The following is an 18,302-nucleotide window of genomic DNA, read 5'->3' as shown; positions in this document are numbered from 1 at the left end:
TTATACTCTTGCACTGCTTATGTGGCTGCTAGGTATTAACATCTTATTACCTAGAGGCGTTACTGCAGGGAGGAAAAGTTAAGGTGAATATCTTATATATGTGAAATAGCTAAGCCTGGCTAGGATACATGGAATATTAGAATTAAATAATGTGAGTAGTCTATGAATCACATGTTATGTTTTGGAAAGAAACCTGAGAGCAAGCAAAGAAAAAAAAATACTGTTTCTGCTCTCTGGCCCTGTACCAAGAATGAACCTAGAATAGTATCTCACATTGACTTGACTTGGGTTATTGAATTGTGACTTTTGATTTTGTTTTCAATTTAGTAAAGCAAGCTTGATGGATGAAAGGAACAGACTCTTATTCTGGAAATGAGAGGTAAATTATAGGAAAGGCATTTTAGATATGAGAATATCTGTGAAAACTGAAGAAGCTTGTTCAAGAATATTGTGTGCATTTTGATATCCTTGGTGCATAGGAATACCCTTAAGCAACTGAGATTCCTGCATTGATACTTCTATTAGAATCCACACATGTGACACAGGAGCCTTTCATTAGGGTAATTCACCAGGTGATGCATCCCCTGAAAGTACCTTTGGAGACTTGGAGCTAGATGTAATGTGGTCTACACTCAACTCAACAAGTGTTCAAAGGCATGTGGGTCCAAATCAAGAAGCTCTGGAAAATTCTAATTGTTACATCCTGACTATGATAAATCAGAAAAAAAGGCACTAAATTTTAGGAAAGCCAGCATGCAGCTCTTTGGAGTCTTAGTCGACAAAATTTCGTGGGATACTGCCCTGAAGGAGGAGGGAGCAGAGTAGAGCTGGTAGATATTTAAGGGAACTTTGCTTAGTACATAAGAGTTCTGCATCCTCAAGTACGGGAAGTCGAGAAGGGAAGGCAAGAGGCCAGTATGGCTCAATCAAGACCTCCTGATCAAAGAAAGAGCAAGAAGAAAATGCACAGGCAATAGAAGCAGGGACAGGCAACCTAGGAGTATAGGGGTGCTGCTAGGCCGTGTAGAGTTGGGGTCAGAAAGGCCAAAGCCCAACTGGAACTATGCTTGGCAAGGGATGCAAAGAAAAATGTTTTTCTACAAGTTTATCAACCAGAAGAGGAAAGCCTAATAAGGCTCACCTTAGTGAGCAACGCAGGCAGGCTGGTAACAATAGACAGGAAGAAAACTCAAGTACTCAACAGTTTGTTGTTGTTTTTTTTTCTACTCAGTTTTCATTGGTAGCTGCTCTTCACCTCTTGAGCCCCTTGATTTGAAAAGTGTCCCTGGTTACTGAAAAAAAGGCAGTATTACACTCATTTTTTAGGAAGGAAAAGAAGAGCAACCCAGGGAATTGCAAACCTCTTAACCTTAGCTATGCTAAGGAACATGGAAGAGAGGAAGATAATGCAGAATATACAGCATGGCTCCACCAAGAGCAAATCTGATGAACAACCTACTGACCTTCTATGATGGCCTAACTGCATCGGTGGTTATGAGAAGAGGCACTGATGTCACCTATGTGGGCTTCAGTAAGGCCTTTGATACAATTCCCAATAGCATCCTTCTCTCCAAATTGGGAAGATATGGATTTGATGAGTGAACTGTTTTCTGGATGAGGAACTGGTTGTGAGGTTATATGATTCAAATGATAATGTTCAAAACGTGACCTGCCTTATTATAAAAAAAAAAATGCAAAAATTAAGCTACACAAAATGATCTGATTTGGATCAATGCAAAATAAATGATTGAAAAATATGTTGTTAAAGTATTTGTGAATAACTGCTGTCATGCAAGTCATGTCACACAATGTTGTCTTTTCTGTTCTCTTAAGAAATACAAATGATGATTTGGAGTATATACTCAATCAAAAGTATATTTTTGAATTTTGAGTAATTATACTCTAACACGTATATAATACTTTGGTTCCTGTCTTCTTTTTTTTTTCCTTTGAGATATTTAGTATCTAATAAAGTATTTTCCAAACTATTTCTTTGCAGCATATTTTTTATCTATGATAAAATTTGTTAGGTTTGTGACCTTATCTGACACAAAAATTAAAATAACTCAAACTGAGATTAAAATAGAACAGTACAGTGTTCCTTATATTTAAAGTAAAAAAAGAAAAAAAGCTAAATGGCATGAGCAGACTGATGAAAAGTTTAAAATTGAGTGGCTATCTACAGCTGTTATTTCCTCCTGTGATTTCTCTAACAGACTTTGTTTTAAGAATGAGGAAAGACTATATTATCGAAGATTACTGCTTTTGCGGTTTGTTTCTTCTGCTGAAATGGCTATTGTGTTTAATGTTAAAAGTAAGCAAAAACTGACTTAAAAACTAAAATATCTGACTCGTGGGGTTTCGCATATATTAGATATTGCATACAGTGCTATTGATTCATGACATTTTATAGCACAATTGTTCATACTTTTGTAGGGCATTTCAGCAAAGCAGCATTTTTAACAGGCCAAATATTCTGTGAGGTGATGTAAGCTAGCAAGTTGCTGAGGAAAAAAGACACCTATGTAATTCACTTGTCTCTTTCCAACAAAACTGTATTTGGCAGCCACATTAAAAATAGCGTAGCTTTAAGTAGCTTCACCTTTCAGACTAGTTTCTAAACATTGCACTAGGATGATGGGTGTTATCATTGCTCCCTCAGATCCAGAAGATGGAAGCTAACCATGGGCAGAAAGCAGCTAGAAGGGTGAAACCTCATGCCCCAAAGGGCTTGTGAAACTGGATTTCTTTCAGGTCTGCATGTTCTTGTCAAGGATCAACTTAACACAGCTGGTGATATTCACGCCTCCTGTACACAGTCTACGGCAGCTTTTATGGGAGGCTTTGAGTTGCATTCAACAGCCTCAATGCTTTGGGTGGAGCAAGGGCAAATCACCTTGTTTCTGGAAATTTGTGCATGTTAACAAATGTAACGGTGTACCCAGTTAAGTTTCATTGAAACAAAAAAAAATCCCACTAGTATTACAGCAGCTGGGTTTCTGGATTTTCTGGTAGGAGCAGATAGAACCGAAGAGGGAAAAAAATAAATTAAAAAAGTAAAATAAATGGCTGAGTCTGTGTGATTTCTTAGAAAAACCGTCATTGTCATTACCTGATGTGTCCATGATCATAAGATTAGGAGCTGTATGTATAAATAGCTATTTTCTAGAATGCTGGATTCATGAAACATTCATCAAAAAGTCAGGGATTTCTTATCAAGAAATCATTCAGTCAGTTGCTAACTTGGCAGCAAAGACAGTGTGCCAAGCTGCTTGGCTGCACTACTAACACATCATACTCAGTTGTACTATTAACTGTTTATTGTGAATCATGTTGCCAAGATAATTAAAAATAACTTTATGCCATAGAAGTGAACTCAAAAAGGAGTAGCCAGTATTGTGAAATTGTTCTGTGGAGTAGACTTTGACACAGTCAATGTTTCAGCTTCAAACTACAAAACTACTGTGAACTGTGGTGCAGCAGCAGGAACAATTAGTGATACAGATTGTGTGTATGGTAGGGGTGGGAACAAAATCTGCAAATCTTGGGCACAAGTAGTTGTCATTAAACAGTAGTCTGAAGCTGGTTGGAAGGGCAACTGTTTACATGGGTTGATAGCGATAGGACAAGGAAGAATGGTTTTTAACTAAGACAGGGGAGATTTAGATTAGATGTTAGGAGGCAGTTTCTCACCTAGAGGGTGGTGATGCTCTGGAACAGGTTGCCCAGTGAGGTTGTGAACGCCTTATCCCTGAAGGCCAGATGTGGCTCAGGGCAGCCTGGTCTAGTGGTTGGTGACCTTGCCTATGGCAGGGGGCTTGAGAATTGATGATCTTTACAGTCTTATTCAACCCAGGCCAATGATTGATTCTATGGTAACCTTCAAAATTTAGAAGAAATATAAGTAGCAGGAGGTAGTGCTGGTATTCACCTAGAATAAAAATGGTTGCGAAGTATGGAGTAGCATGGAGTACCTGACCCAAACATTTCTGATCAGATTTAGGACCTCTTAATAAGAAGTTGGATATCTTGTTGTATTTGTACAAGGACTTCTATATACCTTCAGCTCATTATTGTTTTATTTCACACTTAAAAAGTAGCTTGGCCATAAGTCTAGGTATATGAAGCTCTTTTGATTACATAGGAACTGAGGAAAGGGTGAGCGCAAGCCAAGAAAGTATACAGTTAAGATCCCCAGTCTCTCTAGGACTAGCAAGTATGATAGAGCTGTATTTATAGATACAGCTGTTAGCTAAGCATTCTGAAATGTGTATGAGAACACTGGAGTAAAAAATGTGGATTTATATCAGTTGTCAGATGGTCAGTATTAATGATATACTACGTACTTGTCTCTTGAATTGATGTACAAGTTTCCTAGTTCTAGTGTGAGCTATATATAGAGAGTCCTGTGGTTTTCTTATTGGTGGAAAACATATGGGGAAAACATTAAAATTCAGTCTTTGTAATAAATAGGTTATCCTATTGGACAGAGATTGCTTAAAGTGACTTTCATCTGAAATTTTTCAGTGTTTTTCTTTCTTATCTTAATCCTGAGTCCAGATGCCTCTTTAGCATATACAAAGTTTATGTAAGAATAAACATGCAGTGCAAAGAATCATGAAATCTTTGAACGTATTGTCTGTCTGTAGCAGATTTTGGAGAACTGTGTTCTGTGTGATAAATTAAATCCCATTTCATGGGGGAAAAGGAGTCACTTTTTCTATGAGTAAAATCTTGAGGGTTTAGTCCATTCGTATGTATTGTTTTTTTGCTAGTTGAGACTTCAATATTTCTTTGTTTCTATTTACATAATGCATATATTTTTGTAGCTATGTTAAGATGACATTTTCTACAAGCTCAAATCAATGAGCAGTAGAACAGCTGAGTACAAAAATACTGTCAACTTTGTTTCTCTTCTATCCCACCCAAATTCTGGTTTTGTAAAAGGTGAATTTCAGAGTGTGTAGTTTATATGTCTGAACAGCCAGATAATTAGCTTTTCTGCAATGCAGAAGGATAATTTTCAGAAACCAATACTTAATGCTGGAACTGAAATGGTAGTGTAGTTATTAAGCACCATTTACTTCATTATGCATACTGTATGGATTTCTTGGTCGTGGTAAAGATCATTGAAATTTTTTATAAGGTTGGATAGAAACAGTGAAGAAAGTATTCTAAAATACTCCAGCTTGCTGCACACTAATTATTTCAGAGCTCATAAGAAAATGTACATTAAAATAAGCGTAAATATACACATTTTCTTCAAGAGGTGACTGAAAATTTGAGAAGGAATTGTAGGTAAATAGTGTATATATATCAATTTATGTAATTATTATTTAATTTGTATTATGTAATTTATATTAACAAATTATGTAATTTATATAATTCATTTTGAATATCCTGGTCTAGTGGGACATGTACCTGCCTGCAGCAGAGGGGTCAAAGGTGATCTCAAAGGTCCATTCCAACCCAAACCACTCTGTGATTCTATGTAAGTCAGGCCCTGGAATGGGCTGCCCAGGGAGGTGACTGAGTCACGTCCCTGGTGGTGTTCAAGAAACCTGTAGATGTGGTACTATGGAACATGGTTTATTGGGCAATATTGGTGGTAAGTGGGCAGTTGGAGTAGATAACCTTAGAGGATTTTTCCAACGGTAATGATTCTATAACTGTGGGGAAAAAAAGCTAAAGATTGTGACAGTTGATGTTGTTGCACCTAGAAAGAGCTGTTTTATAGGACTGTAAGTCTGAAGAAGCTTCAAAATCTTTTCTATGAGAGGTGCAGAGAAGATGCTTTCATTAGCAATCACATTCAGTGGAAGTAAAGCTTTTGTTATGGTGTAGCACCACAACATTTTATTTTTATAACTATGTTCAATTCATCCCTTCAAAGGGATAAAAGATAGATGACGTTTATGCCTCCATCCATCTGTGAGAAATGGTTTCCTTGAAACTACAGCTGCCTTTCTCAGGACACTCTCCTAACAGTGTCCTGTGAGTGATGACTCATCTTACAGACAAGGTCCTTTTGGACAATTGAAGTCTGTTAGCTATATCTTAGGGAGAATTATTTGTTCTTCTAAGAAAACAGTGCTTAGTGAACTAACAGGAGAGCATATAGAAGATAAATCTCTTCAACTCACTCTGTACTTACTTATTTTTTTCCTTTGGAAATTGGAACAGTAAACTTCAGGGAAATGTAGTTAACATCTCAGTGTAGCTGTCATATCCCACCCTAAAGGGGATGAGAACTTCCAAGATGTCTCTTGTTTTAAAAGTGTTGGAGACTTGCACTTTCTGTGGTATACTAGGTTTTCTGCTGCGTCCTTTACAATAAATCATCACAGGAAGTTACTCATTAAATCAGTCCTTTCTAATTGTTCTTTTAATTTGCATGAATCTGAAAAGGTTGCAAACCTACATAAGTTGATAGACTGGCCTACTCCACCAAGTAGGCAGTCATGAACAAATCAGTACTCAGTATATACCCCAATTCATCAAAGTTGTACATGCAACAGGGAAAAGGCAGGATATACTTTACACTGAGTTTGTGTACAAAACTATATGAAAGGTTATTCTGTCTACTCAAGTAAACCAATAAAATATTTTTTTTCTTTTATTCCTTAGCTCTGCCACAAATTGGGCTTTATCTAATTGAAAATGTGGGTAGTGGATGGAAGCTGAAAAAGTATATGAATTATTCATTATCATAGTTGGTATATCTTACTCAGTTACAGCTGGAGAAGGGACTGCCACGTAAAGAAGAGGAAATATCTGAGCAGGTTATTCTGATATTGTCCTTGGCTCTAGTGAATTAATTGATTCTATTACCAGTTTATATATACTGTATGAAAATAAACAGCTTTATGCTTCTTCCCTTTGTGCAGACAGAAGTGGGATGGGTACCAGGGAAGGGTAGCAGGTTGTTCCAGTAATTTTAAACAAGTATGATTGAGTCTGGATTCCCAAAGGAAACTAGCTATCAGTAAATGCAATTACATGGGAAGCATGAACAAATTCATTTGCTGGAAAACACTAGTGATTGGTTGGATATTTTTTTATTGTTGTCTTTTTTTTTTCCTTTTTTTTTTCTTCTCTTTCTGCTTTACAGTTCATGGATGCAGCTGGTATGCTTACCTGGTTATCTGTTTATTCATATTACAGACTTCAGTATTTTATTTCACGTATTTGTCTCTATATTTACTAAGTATATTTCCAACCTGTAATTGAAGTTAGTCAGCTGAATGTTAATGCTCCATACTAATTAAACCAGGAAAATATATGAACTTTTAATGCATTTATGTAGGAAGTTTGAATAAACCTAGGAACTTACATGCACATAAATACAGCTGCTGCTTATGTTATTCAGTTTACAGTAACTAGTTTTCCTGCTTAGCTCTCAGATTTTCCTTCCAGAACTTCTGGGGTTCACTTAACTGCAGGATAGGGTGATACTGCTTTTGGCTTTGATTTTAGCTTATCAGCTTATCCCTTGCAATCATAATAATAGCAAGCTACTATCCCTTTAATAATTCCTTCAGCTCTAATTGTGGTCATTTGTCTTTTTGATACTGATAGTTTGAAAGGGATAAGTAGCTTGAAAATATAATGAAGTAAGATGATGACCATATGAGGTGATCAATGAAAAATGCATACCTTCAGTTGTTCATCAGCAATTTGTGATCATGCATTTCAGTCTGCTGTACACCATGGGTGAGGGCTTCATTACACGTGGTAGCACAACAGTTGGAGAAGACCAGTGGCAGTTTTGAAGGATCCTGTTTGGGCTGGCAATGTGCTTAAAGGAATACTGCTGTGACACAAAGAAGTTTGGAAGTGTCATTGCCTGAGTTCATGTAGGAGAGTGTGGTGTCAGATAAAAAGCATCTACACTGATATAGCAAGGTCTTCAGTGCTGTAACCTGTAGTGCATGCTGGTGAAAGTAAGTGATCTGTCAATTTTCCTGTAAGTATCTTTAGTTTTCTTATGTCCTAGTACAAATTACTTTGTTAGTGTTTGTAAGGCTTTTTATCTTCTGAGTGCTTTATGTAACTGTTTTGTAATTTTTTATTTTATTTTAATTTTTTTCCATTCACTATAGTGTCAAGGGAACTACCACTTTAAAATACATGCATTTATCTCTTTTTTTTTGGCTTTATGCTCTTCATGACTGGTAGAAGCAATCAGTCATTTAAATCATAGTATTGCATGCACTAAATCATAAAGCAGGTGAGGTTGGCTCTTGGAGTGAGGACATTTTTCTTTTTTTTTTTTTTCTTTTTTTCTATCAGATGTCTCTCCTTGCCCTTATTCTTGTCAGGATTCTCAGCTGTCTTGGTTTCAGCTGGGACAGAGTTGATTTTCTTCGTAGTGCCTGATATGTTATAATGTTTTTGCTTTGGAAAAAACAAAACAATATTGGTAGTGCATGGATTTTTTCATTGTTGCTGAGCAGTGCTGTAAAGAGCCAAAGACAGTTTCTCAGCTTCTTATGCTGTTCTTGGGCTGTGCTTGTTCTTATGCTGTGCTTGGGCTTTGGGGCACAAGGAGCTGGAAGAACTAAGACAGCTGAACTAAAATGGCCAAAGAGATATTCCATACCATGTGAAACAAACTTGAAAAACAGTGGAGTATTCATCAAGGGGGCAGCCATGACTTGGAGGCTGGCTGGGCATCATTTGGTGGGTAGTGAGTAATTGCTTGTGTATAGCTTTTTTTGTGTGTGCTTATATATACACATATATACATATATATACATATATATGGGCGGCTCTGGAAATAAATTGTCCTATGTTATTATGTCTTGCCCATGATGTCAGAGGCAGATGTTGGCGGTATGGCAGTAGAAGTTGGACCTGCTGACCAGTATTCCATTACATTTTGTGGCTGCGTGAAAGGTGACAGCAGAGTGGCAATCTGAGAAAACAACTTCTGACGTGGAAGTGCATAAGAAGCAAAGGGGATGTCGCTGAATCCCTCCTTGTGTTTCAGCAGTGGCAGCAGCAATGTGAAGGACAATGGACAGCCATGCATAGCCATCTATCATAGTTTCAGCTTTGATGAAATTTCACTCACTGCCAGTTGAGCGTGCTGGGAGCTGTGACTGTGGAACGAGTTCCACTGTTCATTGCAGGGGTTGGAGCAACCACAGGGCACATCTCTATGGAGTAACCACAGGGCTGTACCTCTGGACATGGTGCCCTCAGGGGCAATTTTTTTTTCCTCATCGTGATACTTGAACAGCTATGGGACCTGTAGTGGGAGCAACGAAGGGGCACAAAGGCTGGAGTTACAGCAGACTTGTTTGCAATGCTTGAAGCAACCTGTTGCAAGAAGTGGAACTCCCTCAAGTTCTATCATAGTAGTTGGAGGGTTGTCACTGTCATCAGATCCATAAGTATTCTCTTCCCTTTGAAGATGCTGAATAGTGTTGAACAGAGCACAGTAGGCATACACCTCAAATGGTGCAGTGATTTGTGCCTCTTTAGGATCACCAGGGTGGCAGCAGGCCTTTTCCAAATATTCTGCTAGTTTTTCACAGAGGTAAATTTCCAAACACCTAGGGGTGCCCACTGCTCCAGGCACCTGCCCATTCCATCCCATACCCCCTGCCTTTCACAACTATCCTGCCTTAGGGCAGATCTCTTGGTCTTATTCTTAAACAATTGGCTAATCTTGAACATAACCTGAAACACGTTCACATGAGGTTTGAAAGCCCCATGGACGTTCAAAATTCTCAAGAGCTATTGTAACTAGTTCTTTAGTGTTAGAGAGAGAAGAAGTGAAAGAGAGGCTGAGAAACTGCTAGAAAGTGGCCTTCCCTATCTGCTTCATAGTTGAGCTCCCCAAGGAGATGTGTCTTACGTGTGTGAAATTTTTCAATGTATCTCTTTTCCAAATGTGCTTTGCTACCTTATGGTCTAGAATGGTACAGATGGCGGAGTCTGTTTGATAGATTTCTCTGTGGTATCCAAACAGCAAAAACATTACTCCATGGTTATATTGTCCTTTGATGCATTATAATGCTGCCTAGATGGTGGTCGCATGGATTGACTGTCTCAGTAGTTTGAGCCCTGTATCAGGTAAGGTATTCTGAAATGAAACCATGCTTCTTAGAGTTTTGATTTCTTCTAGTGTATGTATAATGGTACATGTCCAGGACTCATGATTCTCTTTCCTTCTGAAAGGACTGTGGTGTTCTCTGCAAACCTGTAGCAGGACTGTTCTTTTCTAAATTCTGCTCTCTGTCTAATCCACAAGCGAGTGGTGAGAAGTATTATTTCTGAAGTTGGTCTTGACCAGGGTTCGTTCCCCAGATATCACTAAATTACATCCTCATTTTCCTGATGAAAGCATTCACATATGCCATAGTAGTGTACAGGGCAAAGAAAAGCTGGGCCATCAGTAGAAGCTTGTTTTTGTACTTGTTCAGTGTTTCATGTAAATAACCAGAAAATGACACACCATTGTGGATTTTGCATTTCTGAGTATACTAACATCTTTCTGAATCATCCTGGCCACCTCAGGCTTAGCGCAGCTGTTCCATGGTCCAAGACCTATTAATCCTTGCATTTTGGGAACTAAATCTGCCACTTCCCTATATCTCTTGTTTAACTTCCTCAATTTTTCTTTCATTTTCAAATTCTGATTCTGTTCTTCTAATTAATTTACTTATACACATTTTGAGAGATTAACCACTCACTTTGTAGTAGTCAGTGCCTAGGTGCTACTGCCCATGTAGAAAACAGATGTAAACTTTTTCCCCTAAACCTGGGCTACAGTCACTATTCTACAGAGTTAATCTAATGCATGCTATGTAGTTTTTTCATTCTGCAAGCAACTTCAGATCAGCATGATTTAAATGTAAGATCAGAACTAGTTTAACCATTGCTCACTTTTGCTGGTTATGCAAACTTGTATCTGATGCAAATTTATATATACAGGGATAACTGTGAGGCTTTGTCTGCTTTTTTTAATTATCTTTATTTTTTTTAATGGTTGCATTTCATAAATTGTCACCTGTCTTAATGGTCTTTGGAGGTTTGTTTGTTTGTTGTTTGTTTTCACATTTAGCTGCTGATTACCAATTCTTTTCCAGGCTTGAAAGCTGTGCAGATTATAACTTCTATTGTAACAAGTAATTTGGTGGTCTCCTTACTGGAGGATTTGTAGGTCTTGCGTAAAAGAAGGTTCAGGTGAAGAAAAATGAGTTAGAGGGAGCAAGAAAAAAATTGACAATAACTTTCTAGTTTTCACTGTCATGTTTTAATTGTCAACTATGCTTTTAAAATGTTCATTTTTATTGACCAGTTCTGTTATCTTGTATAGCTGTTTCTATTTGAATGTCACTAGAGCAGCTAGAAGTTTAAATCTTCATCTGTAGATGGTAGTGAAAAACAGTGTGTGCCTAGTACAAGTTCTTCTTGATTGTTTTCTAGCTTAGACATCTCTGATCCCATTTCTATAGAGATCTCACTGGAGACAGCATAAGAGAATTTAAAAATAAAGAGTTTTAAAATTTTTTTTACAATTCAGCTTGTTTCCATGGAAATAGGATCAAAAAGATTGTCAGTAGCTAATAGTTGAAAGTGAGAATTGTAGATTTCAGTAGAGTCCCAGAGGGAAAAAGCTGCTACCCCAAACAAGCAATAAAATATTTCATGAGTTTTGTAATAATAGAAGGACCGATCAAATATTAGTGAAAATTACCATTTGCTTTCATTTTTCCCTCTCTTTTGACGTACTACTTGGTTACTTAACTGCCCTTGGCTACAGGAATTACCTGTATATGTAATTTGCTTTGGATAGCAACAGTCTTCTATAATGACTATAGTTTGTTTTAGGGTTCTGACCTGTTCCAAATGGGCATCTGTGAGTTTTGAGGGACGTATGTCATAAAATCCTATCACTTAGTTTAGATTCAGTGATTTCTCAAATGCCAGCCTCCAATTTTGTGTAAGAATTAACTGACAGTTACATTTCCTAAATTATCTCTCTGAAACCATTAAAGAGGTTAGAAATATCTCTTTATTGACTATTTCATATTTTGTTTCTTGATTTTATTTTTTAAAGTAAAACTTCCTTCTCTTGTGAGATAAGTGATAAAATTTATGACCTTTGAGGGCTTACCTTATACTGAGACACATCAGTAGAGTGGCAGAAGTATACAGGTTTTGTTCACAAATCTTTTATCCCATTTTGTTTTTAGACAGTGCTTTTTACTTGGGTTCTCCCTTTGAATAAGAAGATAGTATTTATCCATAATTACTTTGACCAGCAACAAAGGATTCATTTGAAATATTTTACTCAAGTCATTTGGGTATTCATACTGATACTGCATGGTCAGTTTGTCACAACCTTTCTTTGCTCAGGAATGAGCTAAGATAGACTAGTTCGGTATATTTAAATGTTTTGTTTTGTTTTTGTTTTCCTTTGAATCCTTTGAGTAAAAGGGTAATGAGAAAGGTATGATAACTTTTTAGCCTGGGAAACAAATGCAGCAGAACTCCTAAGGGTAGATATATTCTTCCATTCATTACTCTACTAAGGGCTTGGGCATAAGTAGCTGCAGCCAATATCTTTGAGTAAAGTAAAATGTCAATAAAAAGAATCTTCTGTTGTGGAAGATGCTAAAACTGCTGTCCTAGATTACATAACTATTGCTGGGATTGGTGGCTGAGATTAAGAACTAACTTAATTCATCAATCTATGTGACAACCTGTAAGAGAAACATTTTTCATCATATGTGAAGTTATCTAGGTATCAGCTCATTATAAAATAAACATTTTCAACTACTTGATGTAACTACTCCTATTCACTGGAAAAGCTTCTTATTGTGGGGTTGGATATAAAAATAAAACACTGTAGTGAATCCTTCAGACATAAATAGGGCTGCTGCTGAAGTAAGAGTCTGCTTAGTCTGGCAGCTGATGAAGGTTGTCACGGTTTTAAGAAAGGCAAGAAGGAAAGCACTGGTATCTTTAGGACTATCAGTCTCATTATGGTGCCTGGCAAAACTATGGCCAAGTGTACTTCGGGGTTTGTCAGGCCCAGCACTGCCAGCTGGGCATGGGGAGGGGTTTTCCCATTCTTCTATGCTGCACGGCCTCACTTTGTGCACTGGGTGTTGCTCTAGGTGCCACGATATAAGAAGGACCTAGAACTATTACAAAGCATCCAAAGGAAGGCTGCAAAGATGGGACAGGGTCTGGAGGACAAGATGAGTGAGGAGTGGCTGAGGTCCCCCGTTGGCTCAGAGTGAGCAGCTGAGGGGCAGCTGGGGGTTAGGGACAGGGTCTGCACCAGAGGGCGGTGGGCATGGAGCAGGCTGATGGAGTTCAAGGAGCACTTAGTGCTCTCAGACATAGGCTTTGGACTTTAGATGGTCATGTGTGGAGCCTGGAAATAGACTGGAACATCCTTTTGAGTTCCTTCCAAATTTAGATATTCATCTGTGTACAGATAAAAAAAAGGTGCTGTGTCTTTGTCCATATAACAGATATGGTAGGCAAGATAGAATTTTTATGTTTTTAAAGCATTTTTACTGTCAAGATTTTATGGCTTGTAACTATATATTTTACTTAACTACTTTTATTAATCCTTTCTGGTTGTGGAATCTTAAAGTAGTTCAAGCTGTGTGCCACGTGCTTGGCAAAAGAGGAGATGCCAGGCCTGTCAGGGTGTGGAAGTCTTTTTTTCATTTCTCTAAGCCAAGATTTACTTGGTATATTATGCATTACTTGATAAAGGGTACATTTTGATCATAGTTCAAAAACCAATTTGGAAGCAATGGTACAGAGATGATTACTGTGGTAACTAGTCCTCTATTATGTAATTTTGACCAGAACTGAATTTGTTCTGATGTTGGCATGAATTCTAAAGTAATCTGTCCTTCCTGAACGTATGTTATACTCAGAGGTCATAAGGCCTTGCAATATAAGAATCTCTTAAGAGGTAGCCGGCAGTCAATGGCCAGTACCTTTTCAGCAATCATTTTAAAAAGTATGTTTCATAGGTTTTAAAATAGAACCTTGAGGCCAGATTTTTACTTGCATTGGGATAGGTAGAGAAAAAGAAAATCTCAAAAGTTATTGTCTATAAAGACCTTGACTTTTTTGAGAACCTATTGTTGTGGGTAGTTTCCAAATCCATGCTGCAGTGATCTAACTATTCAGACTGGGGTTATTCCTGAAAATGAAGATCTAAACTCTTAATAATACATTGCTTTTTCACAGAAGAAGATAAACAAGTGTGGTTTTTTTCGTTGTTTTTTTTTTTTCTCTTTTTTTTTAACCATGTTTCTAAAATAGAACTTTTTAATTAATATTTTTTCTTAAAAATTTTAAACTGAACTCATATTTCCTACTTTTTTTTCAATCCGAAAGGCCAAGGACCAACCTTCCTAGAAATGTTGAGCTAAGTACACATTATGAAAACAGTACTGGTTAAGTAGTCAAAATGCATCCTTAGGAGTCTAGCTTTGAAGTAAAACATACTGATATTGTCTGTATTAAAGCAGAAAAATTTGTGTCATGGGAGTATCATTGGGCTAATGATATTTGAATTCATGTTTGAATAACAATGTGCAAGGTCCTTATCTTGCTATTATACTCAGAATTGCATATTATGCATAATTTGAACATGGGCTTCGACAGGTTGCATATGAACACCTGTATGTAATTAATATAACATTTTAAAATGCCATACTGTGGATTTAACCAAACTAAATGCAAAGATGAGGAGGTTGTTAAGAGCAAAAATACTCCATAAACTTTTCAACTTTGAGTTGCTGTCTCAATTTTAAGCTTATGTTTCTTTTTAGCAGGCAAATCATTTTAACTAAATGTGTATTCATAAATAATCTATTCGAAGTATGCTAAACTGTGAACACAAGTAGTGTGTATTTTCATGTTTCACAGTATTAAAACATCATAGTTTGGCATTTTTAATAATATTTAGTAACAGGTTTTTGGCTTATTGACTAAATCTGGTTACATCTAAAATGCCATAAGAGAATAGTATATTCAGAAGGCCATGCTAAAAATTTCTGGTGTGGTGCAATATTTTTGGGTACAGAACTACAAATAGTTCTGTGCTTTTTGAAAGAAATCGATATTTAATGCTATATTGACCTTGTGAGTGCTTATTGAAAGCTGACTAAATTTTATTGAAATTTATCATAATTGCTTTTTATCATTTTATCATAATTGCTGGCAGTCCCTTAGAGTAGCAGATTATGTAGTAAGTTAGATATTGAATAATTCTTTCCTATTTAGTACATGGATGCTTTTTCAAAGATGCATGTTTTCAATAGCCTCACAGCAGGAATTCCAGCAGCATTTGGGAAGAATTCAGCGATGCTGATGCAACACAAAACTCAAATAAATAAATAAATAAAAATAATAATTCCTACATACCTTCAATTTATAAGAAAGGGAATTTGTAAGAATAAAGAAATTATACTTTATTATTATTATTATTATTAAACAGAAATGAGTAAAATACAGAGTCTATGGAGCCAGACACAATGGCCAGTATTTCTGTCTAATATTGAAGCCACACTGATTAGAGATTTTTTTATTAATAAAAATTAATTGTAGAATTTCTGAAAACTGTTTCATTCTTCTGTAGTTGGTATCTGCTTCTAACTACTGATATTCCTCTAATCTCTACATAAATAATGTTTTTTAATTCAGCCATAATATCATGTACTCACATTTATGTATGTAGATTGGCTCTGTGTATAGCATAATTTATATTTTCCTTGTTTTTCAAACAGTCTGTTTTCTTTTCAGTGGGATGCCATAACTGAAATGGATGAACACAATCATCCCATTCATACCTACCAGGTATGTAATGTGATGGAACCAAACCAAAACAACTGGCTTCGAACAAACTGGATTTCCCGTGATGCTGCACAGAAAATTTATGTGGAAATGAAGTTTACCCTGAGGGACTGCAACAGTATTCCATGGGTAGTGGGAACCTGCAAGGAAACTTTTAATCTGTACTACATGGAATCAGATGAGTCTCATGGATTAAAATTTAAGCCAAACCAGTACACTAAAATTGATACTATTGCAGCTGATGAGAGCTTTACCCAGATGGACTTGGGTGATCGAATTCTTAAACTCAACACAGAAGTTCGTGAGGTTGGGCCAATAAACAAGAAAGGATTTTATCTTGCTTTTCAGGACATTGGAGCATGTATTGCTTTGGTCTCAGTCCGTGTTTATTACAAAAAGTGCCCTTTCACAGTCCGTAACTTGGCCATGTTTCCTGATACTATTCCAAGGGTTGATTCCTCCTCTTTGGTGGAAGTGCGAGGCTCCTGTGTGAAGAGTGCCGAGGAACGTGATACTCCAAAATTGTACTGTGGAGCAGATGGGGATTGGCTTGTGCCTCTTGGACGATGTATCTGCAGTGTAGGATATGAAGAACTGGATGGTTCCTGTCACGGTAAGAGAACATTGCTTGTTTAAAAGTAGTCTTATGATATTGTATGAACATTAAATAGCCCATAGCATATTGAAAATAATTGTGTTCTCAAGGAATGTCTCCTATTCAGAACCACCAAGGTCATTTAAAGTCATGATACTATAGGTTTCTACGAAAACATTTACTTTCTAAAGATGATTTTAATTTTGTTGAAGTTTTGAAGTCTCTGATGTAAATGTGTGTAGAACAGCTGACCGCCTTGACTCCTTTTACAATGAGTGGAGATAAGTGAGCACATTGGAGCAGCTTCCCCTGACCTGTTTTAGATGCATATCTCAGGATGAGATGAGCAGTGGTAGAAATTATCCCCTTTTTCTCTACCTTCCTTAAAAGGGAAATCTAGTCACTTCACTTGGATCTGCATTTTTCCTGTAGGCACACAAAGACAGAGTTACTCACCTAAAGAGATGGCATGATTACCTATGTTTCTTTAAAAAGAAATAATTTAATTTTTCTGTGAATAATTAGTAATACAGAATCCATAAATTGTGTTCAATTAGACAAGTTTTTCTCCCTATTGACATAGACTGCAGAGTAGGTCTAGTACTGACTTCTAGAGAGTACCTCAGTAGCCACTGAGGTGCCCATCTGCTTTGGTTCAGTTTTGCTTTGTAGCAAAATGGAAGAAAAAAGGTCCATGTCCGTAAGTTACACAGGTGAGATTGTTGCTGTCCAAATACTTTGATGAAGGATGATATTTGGCAAGCTGTTCAGCAACCCTGATAGTAAAGGGTATTATAATCATATTATACATTGTAATGAGAAAATGAGATCTGCTTACTTTCTGTTATCTGATCCTGCTGGCATTAATTATCGAAATATACTTACCGCAAAGGTACACTTCTACCATTTCTGGAAGCAAATACAATTTTCTACATAAGGTCAAGAGGTTTTTCTTTTAATGGGATAAGAATTTTCTTCAATACATTAGTACTCAATCATCACTCTAAAACTTTATAGAAACAATAAAACCAGCAACTAAAACCCACACAAAATGTTAGGAAACGATTCTTCTGTGCACTGACTCAAATTATTTATTCAACTGACAGCTCAGTCTGCTACTGAATGGATACCTCTTAAATTAAATGGAATATCTGAAGCCTAGAGTGTTCATGTATTCTTAGCTTTTTGTCCCAAGAGCAATAGATAAATGTTTTAGAAGATCGTAATCTAACAGAGCTTCCATATGTGTTCTGAAATCATTTTCACAGCTGTCTGATACTTTCCTCTCAAGTTATCTTCATTGTATTTTAATTTTAGTACTGCTTTTCCTGACAGTTTCTCAAAGTATGTTTGTCTTATCTCTTGATAAATGTCACGCTAAAGGCAAAATAGTAGTACAAGCCCCGCTTTCAAAATGAGGAGCAATTTAATTTTATTAATGCCCACTCTATAGATGTATTATGAAAACAGTGTCTTAGTAAGGTTGCTGTCAGGGTGACCATGATTCCCTTTGTGCCAAAGCTAATAGTGGAGAAGCATGCTTGAGGGGCTGGGAATGTTTTTCTGCCATGTGAATGTTTGAGTATTGTGAACTGAGATCACCGGCTAAGCTGACATCAGCCTATAGTACAGCCTATAGTACAGTCAAAGTATAGCCTACTTTGAGACTTCTGCTTCTAGGCTGAGGCAAAAATCAGATCTTAAAGTTAAAAAGATACATCGCCAGTCAATAATTCCTAATTAAAAGTTAAAGACCCTAAATTACAACTTAAAGCTATTAGATGTTACTAACTTGCTGGGGGGGGGGGGAAAAAGTGAAAACGTGTTTCCATGGAAACATAAAGAAGGGGCAAAACCCCAA

The 18,302-nt window shown here is 36.9% G+C and overlaps 1 protein-coding gene across 2 annotated transcripts in view; it reads left to right on the top strand.

Moving 5' to 3' along the window:
• The window catches only part of EPHA6 (EPH receptor A6), a 472,327-nt gene that overhangs the window by 97,876 nt on the left and 356,149 nt on the right, over positions 1-18,302 (top strand). For both annotated transcript variants that reach the window (XM_065741888.1, XM_065741887.1), the window contains exon 3: positions 15,796-16,459. In XM_065741888.1, coding sequence (XP_065597960.1) covers positions 15,796-16,459 — 664 coding nt within the window. The remainder of the gene's footprint in view (positions 1-15,795; positions 16,460-18,302) is intronic.

Source organism: Cyrtonyx montezumae, unplaced genomic scaffold (assembly GCF_038088225.1).
Source record: "Cyrtonyx montezumae isolate F1298 unplaced genomic scaffold, pur_monq_1.0 scaffold_3, whole genome shotgun sequence".
NCBI classification, from domain to species: domain Eukaryota; kingdom Metazoa; phylum Chordata; class Aves; order Galliformes; family Odontophoridae; genus Cyrtonyx; species Cyrtonyx montezumae.
Note: the sequence above shows the minus strand (reverse complement) of the source record. Positions and strands in the feature narration are given on the sequence as shown.